The 24,557-nt window shown below is 39.1% G+C and overlaps 1 protein-coding gene across 1 annotated transcript in view; it reads left to right on the top strand.

The window, feature by feature from the left end:
- The window catches only part of LOC133118033 (VPS10 domain-containing receptor SorCS1-like), a 125,030-nt gene extending 101,384 nt beyond the window's left edge, over positions 1-23,646 (top strand). Inside the window, exons 12-27 of the mRNA XM_061227643.1 lie at positions 2,300-2,376; positions 3,013-3,104; positions 3,529-3,636; positions 4,203-4,320; positions 4,403-4,557; positions 4,979-5,092; positions 6,194-6,365; positions 7,229-7,415; positions 8,117-8,250; positions 9,637-9,760; positions 9,918-10,030; positions 10,939-11,073; positions 17,100-17,199; positions 18,344-18,449; positions 20,035-20,192; positions 21,325-23,646. Coding sequence (XP_061083627.1) covers positions 2,300-2,376; positions 3,013-3,104; positions 3,529-3,636; positions 4,203-4,320; positions 4,403-4,557; positions 4,979-5,092; positions 6,194-6,365; positions 7,229-7,415; positions 8,117-8,250; positions 9,637-9,760; positions 9,918-10,030; positions 10,939-11,073; positions 17,100-17,199; positions 18,344-18,449; positions 20,035-20,192; positions 21,325-21,389 — 1,958 coding nt within the window. The 3' untranslated portion in view covers positions 21,390-23,646. The remainder of the gene's footprint in view (positions 1-2,299; positions 2,377-3,012; positions 3,105-3,528; positions 3,637-4,202; positions 4,321-4,402; positions 4,558-4,978; positions 5,093-6,193; positions 6,366-7,228; positions 7,416-8,116; positions 8,251-9,636; positions 9,761-9,917; positions 10,031-10,938; positions 11,074-17,099; positions 17,200-18,343; positions 18,450-20,034; positions 20,193-21,324) is intronic.
- The last annotated feature ends 911 nt before the right edge of the window (positions 23,647-24,557 follow it).

Here is a 24,557-nt window from a genome sequence, read left to right as displayed (position 1 = left end):
AGCATTACTGTCACCTTCCTATCAGCTTTGACCAGTCTGGCCATTCTCCTCTGACGTCTCTCATTAACAACGTGTTTCTGTCTGCAGAACTGCTGCTCACTGGATGTTTTTTTTGTTTTTCGCACCATTCTCTAGAGATGTTGTGCGTTAAAAGTCCCAGGAGATCAGCAGTTTTTGAGATACTCAAACCACGCTGTCTGACACCAACAATCATTCCATGGTCAAAGTCACTTAGATCACATTTCTTCCCCATTCTGACATTTGGTCTGAAAAACAGCTGAACCTCTTGACTATGTCTGCACGCTTTTATGCATTAACAAGCTGGTGTACAGGTCTACCTAATAAAGTGCTCACTGCATGTATATAAATATACCCTGCCCTCCCAAAGAGAATATTACAAATCTATATGCCTCCTCATTCACAGACAAATGAATGAGAACAATTTAAATAGGTATAATATCATGCAAACCCAACTGACAATGTTCTTTATATATCATAATGTCTGTGGACAGATGGCCGCTTCAGACTGTGTGGGAACACATTAATTAATCATTTATATCTGATTTACCCAAGGCTTTAGTCGGCAACAGAGTCTAATGCAGCCCATTTAGGGAGACTCATGTTTGCCTTCTTCTTTTTCTATTTTAAATGGTAAACTAATATTTTCCATCACTGGAGAGGAAAATCATTGGTGAAGTGACCTGGAAAATGCTAATGTATGGTAATGACGACAATGCCATTCTGTTGCTTGAAATGGACTTTGTTGGTTAATGTTCAGCTTTAGCTGAAACTGAATGAATTTGACGAATGAATGAACTTCTCTGTATACTGTAAGCCCTTTCTAAAAGTGCCTTTTGGAAACATTTTGTTGGCAATTATTGTATCGCTAATGACTATTTAAAAGCCTCTGTTTATTTTAGTGATGGTGTTTTGTTTTGCGGTCTGTCAGGCTCTGTTTACAATCTGTTTACTGGTTTTGATAAAAAATGGAAACACCATTTGCACATGGAATTTCTCTGCAGGAATATGACATCACACTCTGATATGAAAATCAACAGCCCATAGCTAGGAAGCAGAGAGCATTGTTGCATGTATTGTTCCAGAAAGTCCCATAAATGCTCAGTCAGACCCGGTGGCCGAGGAGGTACACAGACAACGTCAATGTTATGACCTTCAAAACAATGTGAATGCAGTAGGTGCATTTCAGGCTTAAACAATGTCCCTTTTTACAGGAAACTATTGCGTTAATATGGGGTGAAAATGGAACTAGAGTAAAAATAGAAACTGACTTTGCTATCTAAGGGTATGAGCACGGTAATCATCACAGCAGGAAAATGCACTTCAAACCATTATGGATCTAGCAGAACCCTTCACTGTTGAAACATTGTTGTTGTGTCTATGTTTTGGGTTCACTGCTGCACGGACAAACCACAGACGGTTGCTCCCCATAGTTTAGCTCAACAAATGATTCAAGTCTGTGTGTTAATGAACACATGCTGCTCCCCTTAGGGTCTCAAAGACAAAGTCTTCAGCTAACACATACCTTCTTTCCATATACATTTTTTATGTCCATAGATTTAACTCACAGTTCAATTTGTGAGCTGAGAATTTGAAGGTTCTAACTAACATTTTTCAGAAATGAGTTAGTATCATAACTATGTTGTTTATAGGGCACTAAATTCATGGATGAAGTTTTATGCAAAAATACTGTTTAAAAGTTTAAAAATTGCTCTCTGTAAAAGTCATATCTGCTCTGAGCCCATTTCCTTTGGAGTCTTTGAAGCTCAATATCTCACAACCACTCAGAACGCGGATAGAACCTTCTAATTCTCAGCTCACAAATTTTACTTTTTTTGTGGGAGTTTTGCCTGTAAATTCATAACTATACTGTGTGTAAAGAATGAATGAACCACTTACACAAGGAGTGCAATGTAACGTGATGTGTATCTGTTCAAACGGGGTGGCGTGGTGGCACAGTGGTGCGATGAATAACACTTCAGAGGAAGAAGGTCCGAGGTTGTCATCCTAGCCAGAGCCTGTCTATGTGGTGTTTGCACGTGGGTTTCCTTGGAGCACAAGACATGCAGTATGCTAACTGGCTACGCTAAATCACCCATAGGTATGAGTGTGTGAGTGAATGCTATGTGGGCCCTGCAAATGATTGGACTCCTGCCCAGTGCATGCTGGGATAGGCAGCACTCCCCAGGTCAGGTAATGATGTATAATAATGATGCAATTTATGTTGATGTGTTTAATTTTTATGATGTGAAGGCTCATGCCTTTCTGGTTTCGTTTGAAGGCTCCATAGGGTCTGAGTTGACTATGATGAATGTTACGATGTTCATTACCTCCGATGCTGGGAATACCTGGAGTCAGGTAAGGAAGGGCTGGAAGTATTTTTTATTTCATTTTTGCCGGGGCAATTTCCACCACGATCTGAATAATTATTGGTGTCATTAATAAAGTAACATGTAAACAGTAACTATATGCAGTGTTGCATGAGACCTGTTGATAGGCTCTTGATTGCTATAACTAGGTGTCACATTAATTCCTTCTTCCCCCCCCCCAATCTGAGGTTGATGGTCATGTCACGGGCTCTCTGGTAGTCACGCTACAATGAGGAATTAATTAGCCTACAGTCAAAGAAATTAATCATTTTATTTACTTATATGATATACTTATATATGGACAGTGGTTGCACGCAGTATCATTAACTATACTGTTTGTGACTTGACCATTTTAACCCTTCCTGGACCAGGGAGACAGTGCACAGCACAACTGTTTTCCAGTTGTTCATTCTGCTTGTAACACGCTTTTGTACTTTTGACAGATGTCACTGTGCTGCTTGCAAAGATAAGGCCTTACAAAGATGCTGCACTTCACTAATGTACTGTATACTGTGACAGGAACCCACAGCATTCAAACTGCCATTTGTCTACATGACATCCAGTGTTATGAATTACCTGTCTGATTTGGGTCTGCTGCTGCAATCTGCTCTCTTTTCCTCTCAAGATATTTGAAGAGGAGTACAGTGTGCTGTATCTTGACAAAGGCGGAGCACTTGTAGCGATTCGACACACACCATTACCCATCAGACATCTCTGGTATTGTGACACTCTCGAAAAATATACTTTGTTTTATAAGCATATACACAGGTACAAACCATTTTTCTTGTTATTCTTGTGAATTATGATTTATGTTTCTGCTATGGGATGGCAGAACAAAATTCTACAATAACACAAAGTGCAGTTCTTATTCTTTAGGTGTTCTTATGTCTGTTTCCGACTTGGAGAGCAAAATGTATTAAATTGTGTACTAGTTTAAGAGAGGTTTATAATCTGAAAGACATGTATGGTCTATGGCAGTTTCCTTCTCTGGTTGTAAAAAATGAGAATATCACAGTGTCTCAGGCTCAAACAGGCTTTTGCTGTCTTTTATTCTTTATTTTAATGTGCTGTAGTGCGATAGAGTCAGCATTAACTCGGCCAAACAGTGGTGATGTCTTGTCTTGTGGTGGTTTTCCGACAGGCTCAGTTTTGATGAAGGAAGGTTCTGGAACAAATACAGCTTTACTTCCTCCCCGCTTTTTGTGGATGGCGTCTTGGGAGAACCGGGAGAGGAGACTCTCATAATGATGTGAGTGAATTGTTAAGCCACTTCTTTTTTTACTCCGAATATAGCCCTGAAAAGGAAGTACGGGAACTGTATCTGTGTTTGAAAAATTTGAGGCACAAATCAACTGACACGGCTGTACTGTATAACGTTACAAACTTTCACATTTGTATGAAGTGCCGTGATTGACAAGTAGTTCAGTTGCATACAGAATTTTATGTGCTGCACCTTTATCCAGAATGTCTCCTATGATTTATATTAGAAAAAAACAAAACATTTTTTTTCCATTTCAGTTTTTCATTGTACAGCAATGTAATGCCTCCAGAGGTTGTACAAGTGCATGTTTCCCAATTATTCTTCAAAAAATTATGTTTGATGTTATTTTCGGTTGAATCTACTTCCTAAGGCATATGCAACCGGAGACCATTGTGTTCAAGAAAATAAAAGCCGGCACGATATGAAAACAAATATTTGTGTTTTGTGAAAAAACCCAATAAACTGAAAATGTTTTCATATTTACAGCCTCTGTAAATATAGTGTCACTTTACTAGCAGCTGCTTCTGATTCCTCACTGCTGTTGCTTTTTACAGAATCTTTGGTCACGTCAGCCATCGGTCTGAATGGCAGCTGGTCAAAATTGATTTCAGGTCCATCTTTAACAGGAGATGCACTGAAGATGATTACCAGACATGGCACCTGCACAATCTGGTAAGACCTAGTATCACAGACACACACAGACACATACCCACACACACTCTCACACACTCTCACACCCACACACACTCCTCAGAAACAGGTGTGTTCTTTACAGGGGGAACCTTGTCTCATGGGAGTGAAGAGAATTTACCGGAAACTCAAGCCCACTGCGAGATGCGTGATGGGAAAGGATTACTCCGTCACCATGACATCAGAACCATGTGACTGCACCGAGTCGGACTTTGAATGGTGAATAACCTGCTAAAATTAGCCGTCTACTGGAATGTGTAGGCACCGTAGCATGGTAACTGAATCACACGGATATTAGTGTTGTAATCGAATACCAACAAAGTCGTAAATACATTGAAATGAGAGGACTGTGAAGACCTATTAGTATTTGAGCCAAGACGGTTCACTTTCTCTAATGATGTAATTGGTCCCCAGGGACCATTTCTAAATTTGCGTTTCTCCCTCCATCCACCCACAGAAATATACTGCTTTGGTGCTTTCGATTTTAATGAACTTGGAAACGGATAGATTTTGTATAATTAGAAGAGTCAAACGGTGATCTTTTTTTTTCTTGTTCTGTTTCTGAGCGTTAGAGATGTAATGAGACAAATAAAGACTGTACTCCTACACACCGGGCTCCGTTTACCGTTTTTAACTTTAGCGACTACGGGTACGAGCGGAAAAGTGGAGGGAAATGTACGCCTGCCTTCTGGTTCAGTCCGTCCTCCATGTCCAGAGTCTGCACCACTGGAAAAAGTTTCCGAAACAGCACGGGGTGAGTAAAATTAATCTTGAAACCTGTGGAGCCGACAGCAGAAGAATCCCGTAGAAACAATTTGGCCTTGTTTCAGTGAAGCTCCTCATGGCTAGGACTCAAATCCTGACTGTGACACATTATTGGCTGTAATTGGCTGTAACTGGCTGTAACTGGCTGAAACTGGCTGAAACGGGTGAGTGGGTGCCTCCTCCGGTAAATCAGGTTCCCTGCGCCAGCCGCAATGCGGACTTCCCCAGATGCTCAGTTCAGCTGATGTACTAGTGAGTAAACACGCTGGCTAGCTGCTCGTGCGTTGGATGACGCATCTGTTAGCCTCCGTTCTCCTGCATTCACGATGCCATAGCAATGGAACTTTTCCAATCGTCATTGGGCATTCCAAACTGGAAGGAAAATTGTGAAAAGTCAAAGTTGTAAATATGTGAGTGTAAATATGCAAAATATAATCACATGCTATAACCAATTAGCATGTTTCTCTTGGAAGAGTGAATCAGAGAAAACATATTGTTTTGTTGGGAGATTTTTCAGGTGTAATGTCAACTGCATACTGTTTTACTGCTGGATATTGAAACAGCTTGTCGACTTTTTTTTCTTCATTTTGTTTTGTAGCTGAATTCATTTTGTTCATTTGTAGATGAGTGGCAGCTCATTTTTAGCAGGCAATCATAACGGGATAAGTTGTGTGTTTTTGTGCCTGTGTGTATCTGTGCTTATCACAGAAGTCAAGGTTGTGTCTAATAACTGCACTAACAGTGTTGTGTGTGTGTTTATGTACCCCAGATATGGGAAGGTTGTGTATAATAACTGCACTAACAGGGTGTGTGTGTGTGTGTGTTTATGTATTGCAGATATTGGAAGGTTGTGTCTAATAACTGCACTAACAGTGTTGTGTGTGTGTTTATGTACCCCAGATATGGGAAGGTTGTGTCTAATAACTGCACTAACAGTGTTGTGTGTGTGTTTATGTACCCCAGATATGGGAAGGTTGTGTATAATAAGTGCACTAACAGTGTTGTGTGTGTGTTTATGTACCCCAGATATGGGATGGATGTGTCTAATAAGTGCACTAACAGGGTGTGTGTGTGTGTTTATGTATTGCAGTTACCGGAAGGTTGTGTCTAATAACTGCACTAGCGGAGTGTTGGAGCGCTACACTGCCAGGACGCAGAAGTGCGCGGCCCAGGCTCCTCGTGGCCTCCGTCTCGTCACCAGCGAAGGAAAGCTCACAGCCACACGGGGCAGTAACGTCACCTTCCTGCTATTTCTGGAGGAGGTACTGTAACAGTGACGAGCTGTGCAAACCAGACCCACACACACACACACTTTGACCAGAAAAAAATTTTTTTCTGGTCAAAGATTCACACGGTTTGGGAAATAGTGGCTTTGACACACAGCAATTTTTTTTGCAGAAATAACAGACAGAAATTTTGTTTGTTTTGTTTCGGGCCGGTTCCCAGACACAGATTAAGCTTAGTCCTGGAAATTGAGTTTTATATGAAAAATCTCCAATCAAAATTAATTCTAGTATAGGACTAGGCTTAGTCTGTGTCTGTGATACTTCCCGTGAAGTTCATTTTGCGCTGAGAATCTTGTCTGGCAGCAATGATTGAAGGTGTTGCGTCGTGCTGGGCTGGTTTACAAACTCCTTTTAGACTTGGAATGAGGATATTGCAGGTTCAGATAATTTCTTCATACCGAATCACCGTATGAATGCATATGTATTGCACTGCTTTCTTTCACCTTCGAGATGCGATATTGGAGAATAAATATTTGGCGTTAATGTTGATCCAGTTTTGAGTTCATTAGTTTAAAGTGATAACGTCTGTGGCATCTTAGTACAAGATAATAAGCTGTCTTGAATCTTGGGCACTGTAATATATCACTGTGGTTGTTCCCAGAAAACATCAAAGGAATATCTGAGTACCCATTTTTCAGAAAATCTAAACATATTTTATGGAAAAAAAAAATACTTTCAACTTTTTCTAGCATTGTGAATTGTTTTCCCCAAATTAGGTTTTTCACACCAATATGATTTCCTGAAAAAAAAATGAAAAGGCAATTGAAAGTGGCACTGCAAACAACAACAGAGGAAAATGAAGCGCCGAGTTTAAAAACCCGCTGTGTGATTTCCGTTAGGGCGACGGATCAAAGACGAGCATCATGGTCGACTTCGGAGACGGAAACGCCGTGTCCTACTCCAACATCAGCTCGATTGAGGACGGGGTCAAGCACGTCTACAGGAGTGTGGGGATTTACCGAGCGTCTGCCACGGCCGAGAACGCCCTGGGCTCGGACCGCGTCACGCTCTACCTGCACGTGACGTGTGAGTCACCGTTGCGTCACGCCCCGCGGCACCGCCTCAAGCTGTCCGTCCTCACTGAGAAGATCTGTGCCAAAAAACATCCCGGGAGAAATAGTGTTCGCCACAATATTTATTATTCCTTAAAAAAAGGGGTGAAATTCCTTTATTACGGTTATAAATTATGCTTTATAGCCATAATAAATAGTTCGCCCAATGTTCACCCAATTTCAGATGACTTTATGAAAGTTCTCTTTCCTTCATAGCTGCCATCAGTCAGTGAGAGACAGGACTCCTCAAATTATGTTTCTTTGTTTCACCGTAAAAACACATCGGGAATGTTTAGCGACTGGAGGCGGATTAAAATGATTACCCCCCAATAGCATTTTCAGAATCGCAATACTAATAAAATCCCTTGTAACTATAACCCATACATGAAAAATCTAAGTGTTTATGAATGCACATTTTAAGTTTGACGTTACTTTATATGGTTATTGAACACAGCTGAAAGAATCGCTTTTATGTAGCTTTATAAATGCAAGTGTTTATTTTCTTCACCAAGTTGGACGATTTTAGACATCGCCAGAATGAATTTGACACAGCTTGGGATAAAAAAAGAATAAAACATCCTTGAATGATGTCTATGTGAGAGGCAGGGGGATATATTTTGGTGATTGAACGTGTGTAATGTTGACTTTGGGTTATTTCTGTGCGTTCTTCGCCAGGGCCTTTGGAGCGGATCCATCTCTCGGCTCCACTGGTGGTGGCGACAGGGAGAGAGGTCAACCTCACCACGGTCCTGTGGCCCAGTCACGTGGGCACGGCCACCTTCATATGGTGGTTCGCCAACCACACCGAGGTTACTCTAACCATTACTGTCTTTAACCCTCAAATTTCATCACACTCCGTAACACCATATCCCTCTTAATGAGCTAGTAGATTCAGCTTCCCGAATGTTAGTGGTCCTGGTCCTTGTATCACACATGAGGTTAAACTAATGGTTGCTATCTTTAAACAGCATCCAGGCAAGTTGTATGCAACCTGCACACTATCACACACAATTTAACCCTATTATATTATTTTTATGACCGCTTTTATGTTTGGGGTAAAATTGACCCCAAAAGTTTGAATTGACACACAATTATTGTAATAGAATACATTTTGACACACTGTGGGTGTCGCCTTCTTATTGTCTCCCAGATGACTGGCCTTTTATCCGTAAATATGGAAAATCTGTGCAAAACATTTTAGAGCCTGGGGTAAGTGTAAGTTTCGCACCTGTATGGGAAAGTGCTACCAGAACTTTGAAATAAAAAAATAATAATAAGTGTAAGAAAATATATTTAACAATTTATACAGCTTCAGAGGGTAAAGCTAACCCCACACAACACCTTGTATGCAAAGTTTGTAGAAGATGTTACAACATTGCATCATGTTTACTTCATGTTCCCACGAAATTAGAAAAAACTTGCAATATCAAGATATCAAGAGGTTAAGCTTGAAATTGCATACAGTAACACTTGATAACACCACACCCCTGTTAGCAGAAACAACACGTGTTAATTAGCAAGTAGATACAGCTTATTTTAGTGGTCCTACTCCCTTTAGCATCAATATTTTTGCTGAATTTTAATAGATATACTAAAGGAATTATATATATTATAAAACACTTGTGTATATGGCTTTTCAGTTTCATTTGCATTTCAGTGTTTCATTATGTGTTGCATAATTTAGTATAAATATGATTCATATCTGAGATTTGTAAGGAGTGGTGCTAGATTATTGCTAAAACTAATGTTTTTGTGTAAATCTATGCTGTGCAACCTTCAAAGCAACATAACTTTCAAAACTTGGTTTCATAAAGCTTTCATAAAATAAAGATATTTTGGCTTTGAAGTTTTTGATCATGTCCCTCATATTTCCAGTGAAGTATTTAGTATTTTTAACATTTAAAAAAAATCTATAGCAATAACCGAGGCAGAAATGTTGAACTACTGCAGAAACATGGTTGTAGTAGTTGAAGACAGGGTGACGCTGTTTCTTCGTGCAGAAACGACCCCTGCTGGTCGAACAGGCTCTCACAGTTGCACAGGAATAGTTTTCCGATGTGAGCTGGTCCACTGCACTGTGAGAAGGAGTGGTGGCGACATTTAAATGCTGGCTAGGTCCTAGTCCTTTGCAAATGACTATGTCCGGCAGTACAGTACTTCACTCTCTCTCTCCGTCTCTGTCTCTCTCTCTACAGCCACTCATCACTCTAGAAGGCAGTGTTGCTTTTACGTTTCCGAAGGGAGGATCCACCACCGTGACAGTTCAGGTCGTGGCCGGGAGTGTGATTTTGCAGGATAAGAAAACCATCGCTGTCCACGGTGAGGCGTTAATGTTTCATAAACATTCAGAGTTCATCTGCAATTGCTCTGTATCAGAAATATTATTTAATTAACCTTATCGGTGTAACATTTGTGTATACAGTCGCAGGATATATGATTAAAATTATTCTTGCACATATTTTTTCTTGCTTTGAAGAGTATTTCAGGTCTCATCTCTTAGCATTCTCCTCAAACCTTGACGAGCACAACCCGGATGTGGCTGAATGGAGGTTGGACATCAGCAGAGTCATCAAAAGCTCCATGGTCCAAGTGTGTTCCCGCCTTCAGCCCTGTTTTCACACATACCTTCTGGATTTCTGGGTTCTTCCGTCTATAAGCCCTTGCATGTCGTCTTTGACCTTAGATCTTGTCGCGGGAAACATGACACTAATACCGCAAACTGACAAAAAGTCCCCCCAAGTACAGACCCGGTGCATTTAAAAGAATCAGCTCCTTCTATGTCCTGTCACTTCAGACTTTCTGACAGTTTGATGTGTTTCAGTTCAAGGTTATGAGCAGTATTTGACGGAGTATGAACAGAAATGAATAAAAAATGACACATCCCTCTCAGCGGACTCTGTTCTACATGATCAGTGTGCCTCGTAATTTCGGTTGAGGAAAAAGTTAATTTTTGATTTCAGATCGTCTTTAAGGCATCTTTAGCCTAAAGCTAGCGGAGTTAGGGATCATATTAGCCCCGGGGCCTGCTCGACCACCCTCAGCTATTCAGGCTACAGCCCTGCTAGGCACTGGGTCAAGCAAAGGAAGGGGGGGTTGGGTTATTGGGGTCTGTTAGTCTTGTATGTCCTATGGTGTTGTTTATTATTTAAATTACATTTTTATTAAAAAAAAATATATATATATTTTAAAAATATTTTTTTCATGGTGTCCTTAGCCTTCGCTAATTGTGTCTGACACTGCACAGTCCCCTCTGACAGCCTGCCCCACTTTCCTTTCCTGTTCTTTAACCCCCTTTCCCTTCTGTTCCTGGAAGGAATGGGCAGCACAAGTGCATTTGCTTATGAAGAACAGCTGTGAACAGATGTGTTTTGTTTCTGTACTCCCGTACCATTCCCACCATCGTCTGTCCTTACTATAAGAGGAAAACACATTGCGCTTTGCAAGTTTCCACTGTAAATCTAACGAAAACACATCTTCCTTCCTGTTCTAATCTATAGGCCACAGGCGTGAGTGAGAAGCAGCTTCTGGTCACAGTCCTGCCTGGTTTACCCACAGCAGCAGAGATGTTTCTTCTTCCTGATAAAGAGCTAGCAGAGGTGGAGGAGGAGAGAACCACAGAACCCCTTGATCAGGTACAAACAGTACTTGAATCTGGAATGGTGCATTGTGGGCCAGTTTGGATGTCTTTGTTTAATTGTTAATCATGCATTTCTTTATTGTCTAAACTTTTGCATTCATATTGATTTCTTGATTTGTGCTGATCTGGTTCAAGTAAATATTGAGCAGCATCATGTGTAAGTCCTAAATTTGACATGGCATGTTTATATTTCAGAATCGTTTTCACTCTTTTCATTCATGTTGATACTGTATCATGTAACATATGTAAATTAGAATGTGAGTTGTCTGTTAAGTAATTTACAACAACGACAACAATAACAACACCAACACTAACAATAACAATAACACCAACACCAACAACAATAACAACAGCAATACCAACATTATAACAACAACAGAAACAACTACAAAAATTACAACAATATCAACAACAACAAAAATAACAACAACAATAACAGCAATAATAATAATCCACATCATCATAACAATAATCAGATTATAATTGGCTTGGTGGAGAGGAGTTCACAGATGTAATTAGTTTTGTGAATAAATAAGATATTTTTAGTCCCAGATCTGAGTACAGAGGGTGGCTTTGTGCTCAGTACTGCATTTCAGTCCTCTAGTGTGTGAGGGTTGTTGTTTTAGATGTTTGATTATCTTTAAATTCTACATCAAAGACAAAGAGTTGAACAAAGAAACACCTGCCAGAGGGATTTTTTGTTATTAATATTCATTAAACAAAGGTGTACATATAGCTAGTATTGCCTTTGTGTAAGCAGTTATGAAGTATTAAAGTTTGCAAATGTTTTTGAAATGTATACACTACCAGAGTTGATAAAAAACTGGTAATAGAATTGTCTATGAGTACAGCCACTGGAGTAAATGCTCACATTTTAAAAATCCAACGTGATGAAGTATATGAAACTTAATGCATAGTGCTAATGCTAAGCAGAAACGTCAGGAAAATCAGTTATTTCAGATTTATACCACTAGATGGCAATGTTTATCTACCATATAATTATTTGTTCATTCTCGAGTGCTCAATATGTTCCATCACAAAAGCCATTTGCAGATCACCATTTAAAATGTCACTAAATTAAATGGATCGAAAATATAGATATTTTCTCTTTAATATGCTGATGTGTTTAATCCAAAAGTGTACTTCAAACATTTGCTCTTCTTCTTCTTCTTCTAATTATTACTATTATTATTATTATTATTATTATTATTATTATTATTATAACAAGAAGAAGAACAACAAATATAGAATGTGTGTTTGCTATTCAAACAGTGAAATAAATTATATTATTTAAATAACCTTATCGATGTAACATTTGTGTATACAGTCGCAGGATATATGATTAAAACTATTCTTACACATATTTTTTCTTGCTTTGAAGAGTATTTCAGGTCTCATCTCTTAGCATTCTCCTCATTATTATGCTCCTTATTATTATTATTATTATTATTATTATTATTAGTATTATTGTTATTATTATTATTTTGTATTTTCAATCAGAATTAATATACATTTGCATCGGGTTCAGGTAATCGGAATCTATGCATCTGGAAGGCTGACTTGTGCTCTCCTGAGGTAGCGCGATTTTAAAATCTAAGTCGACATTTTTTTATAAACCATATTTGATTGCTTGGCAAGACACCTCACACAACTGTCCAATAAATCTTCATTCAGCACTGCCGTCTTGAAAGTGTAATGTGCAGGCGGCTTATTAAAATGTATGATAGATTTACTGACCCTGATACTCGGTAAGAAAAAGCAATTATTCAGGGAACAGTCTAATTTTAACTGGTAAAAAAACAGAAAACCAAATCAAGGAGTGAATAAATTGTTCATATCACTATTAATTTGCTAAATGGGGCAGATAAAATTAATGAAGCGCGGCTATAAAATAGAATGGACTGAGGAAGAGGCATTTGTTCTCTTGAAACAGCTGCATTTTGCACTTCTTTGTATAACCAAATCAAACGGAAACATTAAACAACTAAATGAAAAAAGAGAAATAATAATGAATGTCCCTTCATATTATGTCAATTAAAGAGGTTATATCCTGCCAGTGCAGCATATTTACTGATGGAAACAAATTGTAGCCCAAAGGATTTGATATGTGAAGTGGAAGGAACTATTAGTTCCATCGTTTATTCTGCAATATTCTGCTGAATAGTGCAGCCAGTTTATGTCAAGAATATATGCCTCTGGTCCTTCTGTGATTTAGAATGCCATAGGCCTCCATTCACTTTGACTAAACTTAGACTAAGAACACTAAACTTTGACTAAACTTTATCCTTAACTTTGAAGTTAAGAAACTTGAGAAATAAGTGCAGTGTCATAGTTTGACAAGTTAATTTTAGTAATTGTTGAACTTGCCAATGTGTTTGAAAATGGGAAAATAAATTATGTTATAGTTAACCCTTTCAGTCCCAAACCCAGTATGAAGTGGGTCCACCCAAATCCTGAGGGGCTTTGGCTTTGTTTGAAATTGAGAAAGTTTAGTTGAGTTTTAGTAGGAGCTCAAGGTCAAGAGTGTCATCTGGCATTATTGGGACTGAAAGGGTTAAGGACAGATATTGAATGAGACATGCCATTGAATGCCATACTTTTTGAGCAAGTTGGCTAAAATAGAATTTGTTTTGATGGCTGTTGAATAATTTACATTGACGAATGATTGTGGATTTCAGCTCCTCGGTTTCATGTGGGCTCCATTCAGTCTGATGGCTTTCACCATAAAAGTGATGTGTGAACGTATTTGTATGCAGAGCTCATCTGCATGTGTTATCTACATATTAAATCGAGGATGGCTGGTTCGGTACCTCCAGATCAAACAAGCATAAGGATAGTTTGTATACTCAGTGACCACTTTATTAGGTAGACTTGTACACCAGCTTATATTTAATCAGGCAATCATGTGGCAGCAACTAAATGCATCTAGACATGGTCAAGAGGTTCAGCTGTTTTTCAGACAAAATAGGTAAGAAGTGATCTTAAGTGACTTTGACTGTGGAATGATTGCTGGTGCCAGACAGGGTTTGAGTATCTGAGAAATTGCTGATCTCCTGTGATTTTCACCCACAACAGTCTCTAGAGTTTGCAGAGAATGGTTTGAAAAACATTTTAACACATTGTTAATGAGAGAGGTCAGAGGAGAAGGGCCAGTCTGCTCAAAGTTGACAGGAAGGTAACAGTAATGCAACCACATATTATAGTGGTATGCAAACAAACACCTCTGAATAGACAATGCGTTAAACCTCGAAGTAGATAGGCTACAGCAGCAGAAGACCAATAAATCTAGAAAATAAGTCTAATAAATACCTAACAAAGTGCTCAGTTTCAGTATGAGTGTACATCCATCACATTTATTATTTCTGCATTTGAATTTCAGACTGTGGTAGAGTTCTGTTTTTGTTTCCCGCTGTTTGATTTTGTAATTCAGTTCAAATCCATGGTTTCTCTCTGCAGCCACTGCAGCTGAATCCATAAGAAAGTAATTGGTTGTGATAAAGCCATGATTAATTCAATTAAGAGGGACCGATTGTAATGACTTCAGCGTGATCCAACAAATGGCTGCATTAACTGGATGTATTGTACTAGTCAATTCTGACCTTTCGGTGAGCGACTTTATAATCTGGTGCAGTGTGGGGACCACAGCTGGGTGTATGGTATTCAGCACAAACAAGTGCCCCTCGCAACACTGGGCTAGTTCACTGATACTTAAATACTTAAATACTATAATGAAATAATAGCATTTAATGCCCTATATAATGTACTATAGCCCATCATGGATGTTGGGTTGTGCTTTCATCCCAGTCATTAACTGAAAAAAATAAATTGAACGTATTTTGTTTTGGATAATGCATGTATGTGTTTTTTCCGTTGGATGAAATTGAAAATATTCACCAGAGGTAGGCTACTGTTCCATGAATTGAAGTGTACTAATCCATAATTGGTATCAATTAAGTTGGCAAATTCCGGAAACAGAGATGCAATGTTTTAAATTATTGCTTAAAAGGTGGCACTCCACAGTGTGATACACTCCAAGCTGCAGAAGGTTCAAAGGCATTTGTTATAGAGGATGTGCCAAGGACCAGGTGAATCTGAAACTGTACATGGCCTAATTTCTGTGACAGGGGATATGTTGAAGGACTAAAGGAGTTTGAACATGCTCGAACATGTGTTCTATGATGGTATACCACACACTGTACCTAGCTAGCTTGCCAAGTTTCTTACTAATTACTGTAAATTCTAACTGTGCAGACAGTAACTTAGGGCGGCCTGTACCGTAGTGGTTAAGGTAAATGACTGGGACCCGTAAGGTCGGTGGTTCTAATCCCGGTGTAGCCACAATAAGATCTGCACAGCCGTTGGGCCCTTGAGCAAGGCCCTTAACCATGCATTGCTCCAGGGGAGGATTGTCTCCTGCTTAGTCTAATCAACTGTACGTTGCTCTGGATAAGAGTGTCTGCCAAATGCCAATAATGTAATGTAATGTAATGTAATGCTTAAACATATGACACTAATCAACAATCTCTGATATTTTCTGGAAGTGTTTAAAGAAAGAAACTTGATCAACAAGCTGCGTAGTTTCAGTACTTCAGTGACGAAGCTGCTTAGCTAGTTTGCCAAGTTTCCTACCAATTACTGTACTATAACTTATAACTGCGCCGCTGGCAACTCATGCTTAAATGTTTGATACAAATCAATAATCCCCACGATTGCTAGAAGCATGTAAAGAGAGAAAGAGTTGTACTAAAATATGTTACAGGTGACTATCTAAACTAAACCCTTTGCATTTGAAGGTGAATAGGTTGACAGTACATGGTATGTTTAAATTGTTTGCTTTTGTCCTTTTGAAGCAACATGTGTTTGAGAAGTGAACAAATTCTGGCTCATTCTCCATACTCCTAGCCACTTTGTCTTCATCGTATGAACACACTGATAGTAATCTCATACACGTACAGAGGAGTTAGCCCTTTTAAAACCATTACAAATTAGCAGCCACATCACCTTGTACAGTATCTGTCTCATATCAAAGTGCTGAAGCTAAGCAAGTGTGGGCTTGATTAATACTAAAACTAGGTTGGTTTCACTGGGCCAGTAGGAGGCGCTCTTCCCTCTTAACCCAGTAGAATCCAATGCCCAGGAACAGTGATGAGGCCACGTGCTGTCGACCGAGAATCATCAAATCACGGTCCTCAAGGGCCGAGAGCTGTTCTTTTGTTTTCCACCCTTCCTTTATCTGGGAGTCATGTCTGAAGAAGTGTGGTCAATCAGTAGCACTAATTGTTCAGTTAATTACCCAGGGGAAAAGAAAACCAGGGCTGGATTTGGATTCAATGGCCAGATTTGATGATCCTTGCTGTAGACAGTTCCTTTCTCTTTGGGGGAGACATTAAACCGGGGTCCTGTCTCTCTGTGCTCATTAAAGATTCACAGGGTATTAACCCTGGTGTACTGCCCGTCTACACTCTGCCACATAATTATCCTCTACATGTAAGTGTCCATGCCCATTGTCTCACTCCCAATGCCAGGGAGGTCATTAGGTCATTCAAAGGAGAATCGAGTACCACGTTTGACCTACCTGCTAAAATCTAAAGTAAATGAGCCAAATTGGGGATAATTGAGCTTGTTCATTATTATAGCTGAAAAGGCAGTTTAATCTCCCACTCACAGACATGGTGTGTCATATATTAAGCACAGGGATACTTGAGGTCTCACCAATCAGTTTTAAGGTAACTTTCCTTCTCAGAAACTGATGTAGGTCCAGCAGTAAACATGCATTAAAAGGATACTTTAAAGTTCATTCTTCAGTCTTTTGGCCACCGCAGTGCCATAGGAGATAATACATGAGACTAGTTCTACAGTTTAAGAGTAAAATGAAAACAAAATGGCTGAAGTGCCGTTACATGGAGACTGAAGCAAAGATTTCAAACTACAGTACAAAGGCCTCTGAATAAAGGAATGGTGTGGTGAATGTTAAAATATTAACGTAATTGAAAAGTTTCAGTTAAGATATTTTTTCCACAGCTGTCTGAGGTCTTGCTCGGAGCCCTGAATCAAAACCGTATAGAGTTCACTCTGCGGCCAGGAGTTCAGATCACAGTATATGCCACGCACTTATCAGTGGGTAAGTAGTGTTTCCCAAAATCCAAAATGTTGTGAAAGTAGAATTTGCATGTTGTGCCAAATGAAAATGAAGACAAAACGTAGAGTATAACTGAAGCATAAGCAGGGATGCACAATGTGTCAATTCTGGGTTGTTATCAATAACGACCATATTTGTTACCGGCTCTATCAAAATCAGTCGAGTTGACCCCAAAACTTATTTTAAGTTTTAGAAACTACTCAAAAGAGGAGAATGTAAGCTGTTTAACAATGCCAATGTTATCTCTGTACAAGAGAGTTGTATCCCGCTGCATTTGCTGTGCCACCAAACCATGTTTTTGAGAAAAACTGCTTCAAAGTTTTGTAAGAGTTAGGCTGGGGGACTACCGACACTGGGCTAACAAAACTCCAGGGGTACAACTTGTCATCTTATGTATAAACCCGTTAAAACTGTATTTTTACTCAGAACATTTACTCTTGACATTGAGACATACAGACCATGAAAGCAAATATATGAACATGTAGCCATGAACGCAGCTGATGTGGTTATTTGTGACTGGTGAACGGTGACAAGCTGGCTAGCATCCAAACAATGCACAACTCCGGTGCATTGTTGCACCTTGCATTTAAAAGCTGAAAAAGTATATATTTACTCTGAATTTGGCATTCAGACATGCAGATCATGAAAGCCAAGATATTTTTCAAATGAAGATGAAAGCTTAATACAGCCAAAAATGAAATTTTTTACTTAATTACCGATTTATGTGAAATTGGGTGTCGCAGTTTACAACTGAGCAGGTCACATTTATCTGATTCAGATGCCAATTTACATTATAGCATCAATGCAAAGAACAATGTAAAAACAATTCACTTAATTGTCCACATCCGCAATTCTTAACTCACGTTGCCTTTCTGGCACATGTACTGTATGTTACAGCATCATAACTATCAATCATATCTGCCATTATCTTAGCATTGCAATACCGATAAGTTCATTTTAAGTTATTGTTGGCTGATACAGATACCACCCAGATACTACCCCGCTTCCCTAATTATAAACTGTGTTGTGTTGGTTAAGTGTTGTGTCAAAAGTGCAAAGAGCAATATGGAAAGCCGCTCCATCTGTTCAATCTCTCTCTCTCTCTCTCTCTCTCTCTCTCTCTCAGCACCACTTGTGGACTCCAGTGAAAGACAAAATGGCTCTGCAGTTCTTCTGCTTCTCTCAGTGGTGTCTGTGGGCTTCACCATGTTCATCATCTATAAATTCAGAAGGTATCGTCCTCTGTGTAGTGTTGAATGAGAATAGCTGAGGGCAGGGTTCATGCAACTGTAAAAACCAAGGAAGCTTATGGATGAAACAAACAAGTGTTGTGATTGTGGCGATGCGTAGTTTGCGTGACACATATCTCTGGCAGGAGAGTTTTAGAGGCATAAACACAAGAAGAGAAGTCAAAACACAGTTGTCTTTTTTTGCAGTAACATTACAAAAACGGATGAAAAGTGACAGAAAAAAGGAAACCACACCGACAGCCAGAAGGAAGAAACTGTGTGAGAAGGCTGTATGTCGCAGGGAACTGTGGGAACTAAAGTGTAGAATAAACCTGTTATGACCGCCAGTCACCACGGGTGGCCGCTAGATCCACCAAAACAGAGGAAATCGTAGATTGCCACATATAAGTTACTAGCATAATAACTGCAATTGCACCCTTTCCAGGGGAGGTTCCAGTGCATGCTGGGATAGGCTCCAGTCCTGAGACTCTGAATGGATAAGCGGCAATAGACAATGGATGGATGGACATTTTAATGTGTTTAATTGGTGGTGGCTGACCGGCCATACTGTGCTTGTGAAGAAAAACAATCATGCATTTATATTCTTATTTCACTTTAAGTCAAATTTGATTCTTACATTATTACAAATCATATTTTTATTGTCTGGGGAGCACCATGTTCTGAACAGCACAGTACACATACAGTAAATCAATAGTGCAATGACATGTCAGATGCTGCTTGCTATTATTTAAAAACTTGGCCCAATGTAAACTGAAGCAATGAAAGCTTTCAGGACAGTTAATTTTGTGCAGCTGGTCTCTGCAGTTAACCTGGCAAATGGCCATTCATGCCAGGAATAGTGTTTCTCATTATAACACCATGTCTGGTGAGAGAGTATTTTCAAACATACCGTTCGGCATGGTATTGTGTCATTTATCTAAACACTCATTTCTACAACAACTTAGACACATTATAGTTTGCTCTTTACTTAAGAAGTCAATTTATGCAATTAGTATTTTCTTTTTATAAAGATTTTTATAATTATGTTTTTTCCCCTGCCTGATCCCAGCAGATTTTGTGTTTCAATTTCAGTAATGCCTGTCACACAACTAATATTTAGGGCTACTTTCTTACTGGCTGTGAAATATGGATGACTGAAAATGAAAGTTAGCATTCCCTGGAAAGATGACAGGTGCGTCAGGATCCAGGAGGCATCGATATTTAGCCCTTTTGAGAAGGGGCTGGTTGACCTTTCAGTGAGAAATGTGTGTGACTCCTCTGAAAACACAGCTTCAGCCAAACAAGAAAGATCAGGCAGGACCTGCATGCAGATAGGCTGTGAGCGGAGCATAGTTCAGCCACTGCGGAGATTGCATTTCATCTGCCTTTCCATATAAAACAGACACACTGACTAGATTTATTTGAGCGATTATTTTCAAGGAGGAAGTGTAACATGCCTCGGATTGGAATGTGCCATGCGGGCTTCGGAACGATCTGGAATATTCTTCCTCGATGGGGGTGCCATTTATGTGGAAACGTTTATTTCCAAATCCCCTCTCCCTTTGTCTCGTGTCGAATCTTCTCTAAGGAAGATCCCAGGCCTCCGGTACTACGCACAAATGCAGAACGAAAAAGAACAAGAAGTGATACGTCCTGTCGGCACCATGGCAACCACCGCCAGCACTCCGAAGGAGCTGCCGACTTCATTGGAACTCCTGGACACTGAGCAGGACGCACAGGCCATAGGTAAGATCAATAGTAGCAAAGCACCAATTAAAGAGAATCACCACTGGAAGAAATAAAAGGGGAAAGATAACTAATGACACAGAAACCTGAAAGTTAAGAGTCTCTCTCATTTGGTTCCTGTTTAAATGTAGCTTTTTTGCTCATTCACATTTAAAAAGGGTAAGGTCCTTCTTTATGAAAGCAAACAACAATCCCATAATGCATTGCCCCATTGTAAATACTGACAAAGGCAATGACATTCAAGTAAGAAAAGTTTAAACGGGAACCAAATGAGAGATTTCTCAACTTCTATGTTTTTCAGTGGATCGTCAGTCTATTCTCATATTGTGTGTAAGCAGCCTTCAGGTGTTGAATATGTATCCTTTGACCTCACGTTGATATCTACAGTTCATGGTCCTGGATGAGTTATTCATATTTTTACATTTTGAAGCATTAATTCATGTTGAAATAAGATACAGTAAGTACTGTATTTCAACACAAGACAGTATACCCTAAGGTCTGCCTCCAGGACAAGTATTTTTTGGGGGGGTTGTCTGGCCTGACACTTGGGCCAGGGCAATGCAGAGCAGTGTACAGTTATGTGAAACTTATGAGGGCCCAGCGTCAGTGAAAGCTGAGGTGAGCAGGTCAGACAGAACTCTAACATGGGAAAATACATCACCCCAATTAGCCTGGATTCGCTCCTTACGTCCCTAATCTTCCCACAGCCTTTCAGCCATTCACTAGTTAAATACGTGCCCATTAGTACATGTACAATGTCTATTATATACACAAATGTATAACTGCGTAACAGCAATTTAATTAAATTCAGAGTAAATCATGTTTGAATGACCTTTGTGCATAATTAGCAAATTATTAAAAGAAACAACTGAAAGGTTATTGAATACATTGCTTTTAACAGATGCTCTTATCCAGAGCGAGCGACACAGATTATATGCATACAGTGTGTGTGTGTTGGAGTCAGTAAATATTTGAACTCTGACCATTGCAATTATGATATGTACTGTATCTATTTTTTATGTACATGTTGAAGCAGATATTGCATTTAACTCAAAACAAAATGTTACCCCACTATTAATGAATACGTATGATGTATGTTATGTTAAATTGCTTTCCCCTCCTCTGCTAATAGGATACCTTCCATCTCACCTTAACACGAAGTTCTCAAAGGAACCTCTGTCATGTGTAACTGTTTGAATTCTGGACTCCAATCAATATCTCCAGTGATAATGTGAACATTGACTCTTCAGAAACAAAGGTTTTGAGCTTTATTCCTGTCGACATTTGGATATCACTGGCGACAATTGTGCTCTGAGGGAACCAGAAGATCCTGTATAAGCGTTTTGCTTTTTATAACATGTCTATTCAAATATACAACTTTTGGTTACATGTATTCATAAAAGAGTCATGTGATGTTCTCAGTCGAGGGCTGACGCTTAGTTTGCCTCCATAGCTCTTACATCCGCTTTATTCATGTTTACGCCAACAATATAAATTCACTATTTATTCATGTTTATACTGTATATTTAAATACAAAGAGGTAATAAAGTCACTTTTTTGGTAAATCATAAATATGTGAATATGTGTTTAATAACAAATTTATTCAGAAAAAAAGAGATATGCTTAATATCTAGATTGCATCTGAGACAGATCATACAGTTGTCATCCATTTTGTATGAGTTGTAATTTTGCTCCTAATACTTTTGTGTTTTCTTCGTTTTGTTTCTCACATTGTTTCTCACATTCAAATTATCTGAGTTTTCAGTGCAATATGCTTTATACTTTGTGTGAACAGAGTTGTATTTATTATGGTCAGATAACAGAAAGTATGCTACAGAAGGAAATGAGTGGTGGTAGCCGCTCTGTTAGCATTTTTATTTTTCACATTCAATTGATCCCAGTAAAAAACGTCCTTAACATTGCCGTTTTTTTCAATGCACTTAAAATTCTGTTAGATTTTTTGTTATAAATTTGCATACAAAAAATGGCTGTGGATTAAACCTGCTGCTGAATTTATTTTGAGTCAGTGTTAATGGTGATTGAACCCAGCAATTGAAATGAATCTCTCTAGGTTAGGCAGTAAAGATCAGGCCAGTACATATGACATTACGTTACATTTATTTCGCTGACACTTTTATCCAAAGCGACTTACAGTTGATTAGACCAAGCAGGGGATATACTGTAGGCCTAATCTTCGTGTTAAGAGGAGATTCTGCAGGACATTATGACAGATGTCCTATTGAAATGAACAGTCCCTGTACTCATTTTCTTATCAGTCTTTAAGGTTACACCAGCATCTGTTTCAGAGGATCCAGATTCATGGTGAATGGTAAATGGATTAATTCATCGGGACACCTCTATGACAGAATTCTGCTTATTTACTGTATGACCTTGTTATTTACTGTATGGGCACTCGTGATTGAAAGGTTCCCCACAACATGGTCCAAGCTCACACTTATACTTTCAGAAAATATATATTTATTTATACAAGGAGAAAACCAATTATGTTATATGCATATATGCTCATTGAGCACTTTATTAGGTTGACCTGTACACCAGCTTGTTAATGCAAATATTTAATCAGGTTATCACGTGGCAGCAGCTAAAAGCATAAAAGCATGCAGGTTCAGCTGTTTCAGACCAAATGTCAGAATGGGAAATGAAAGAAATGTGATCTAAGTGAGTTTGACTGTGGAATGATTATTGGTGCCAGACAGGCTGGTGTGAATATCTCGGAAACTGCTGGTCTCTAGAGTTTGCCGAGAATGGTGCAAAAAACTAAAAACATCCAGTGAGCAGCAGTTCTGCGGGCAAAAACACATTGTTAATGAGAGAGGTCAGGGGAGAAGGGCCAGACTGGTCAAGGCTGAAAGGAAAGTAACGCAAGTAACTACACGTTACAAAGAAAAGTGTCTCGGAACACGCAAAACTCTAAACCTCTTCAGTGGATAGGCTACAACAGTAGAAGACCAATAAGTAAAATAATAAATACCTAATAAAGTGCTCAGTGAGTGTATAATGGCTTTTCTTCAAATAAAACGCCACAACATTCCTTTAGTTCAGACGGTTACTGCAAAGTGTGTTTTTCTAGATTTGCAAATTGAATGTGTTGATTGCATATGATTGCATAAGCAAATGAATATGATTGAAACGTATTATCAAAATAATCATGGATATTATCCAGCTTATTAGATACACCGATACATTCAAAGTGATGCCAATGTGTAAATAACCCCAGGACTTTTGCAGGACAGTTGCATTTTGTCTCCAACCATATATTTAATTTATCATACATTTTTTGTAAATAATGGATATCTGTCACTTTACATTTTTATAGATGTACAGTGTTTTGTTTGGATTAAAACATGTTTGTTTGATTAAAACACTTTCCATGCATAATTGTTTCTGTTAATTACACTTGAAATCTTATTTATTAAACAGACCAATTATGTTACCGTATTGTATTCTTTAATGAAAAAAAATATATATTGTAACACATGCTACACTGATATTCCAGTCATTTCATACACAACCTATTGGTAATATCCGCTAATGGTTACCAGTCAGTCACAAATAAACATAATGGATGATAAATAGTATGTGTCAGTACAGGAAGCATTGAAATGCCAGATTACTGGATCATTGCGACCTTCCCCAGTAAAATGAACATTAACAGGGCAGCTGGGTAAGCCATATTATTATATCATATTGTTGAGGCAGTGTGCCAGTGCCTGACAGATCGCAGTGTGGTGTGGAAACTGGACTGTGGCTGTGGGGACTGTAGCCAGCAGCCCACACGCATATTTGCATAACTGGCAGCAGAGTGACAGGGAGGGAGTCAGCCAGCTAGGATGGCCACTTCTCAGCACTCACCAGTGACCCCTGCTGGTCAGTGAGGAACTCGCGCTCTCATTGCACAGGCTGCCCACAAAGAGTCCTCCTCTGACTCATGTTTGAGCAAGTTTGTGTGAAAAGAATTCTCTGTAGGGCTAAGCCGGATTGTTCGATTTTCCATGTATCCTGTACGGATAATGTGTTTTGCTCTAGACAGAACCAACATCCGTAGCCAGACAAACTTATTGTATATTTTAGCTGAATGTGTACAGTGCTGAAAGAAATGTGATCTTGAAGCTGTGGCGTGTAAGGCTACACGCTACCTAGCTACTGAGCAGGGTAGCTTACAGTTTGATTTATTCAAATACGGCATTTATCAGTAGCTTAGCCAGTGGCACACACTATCTTAGTGGTCTGAAACCTTTGCTAACCACTGGCACCAGGCTACAACTTTCTTTTTTAAATATCAGGCCGCAGCTTTCACATTAGTATTCAGCCAGCTTTGTTAGAAGCACAGTGAAATGATTTAAC

The sequence above is a fragment of the Conger conger genome, chromosome 18 (genome assembly GCF_963514075.1).
Source record: "Conger conger chromosome 18, fConCon1.1, whole genome shotgun sequence".
NCBI classification, from domain to species: domain Eukaryota; kingdom Metazoa; phylum Chordata; class Actinopteri; order Anguilliformes; family Congridae; genus Conger; species Conger conger.
This window is presented reverse-complemented; position numbering and strand designations above follow the sequence as displayed.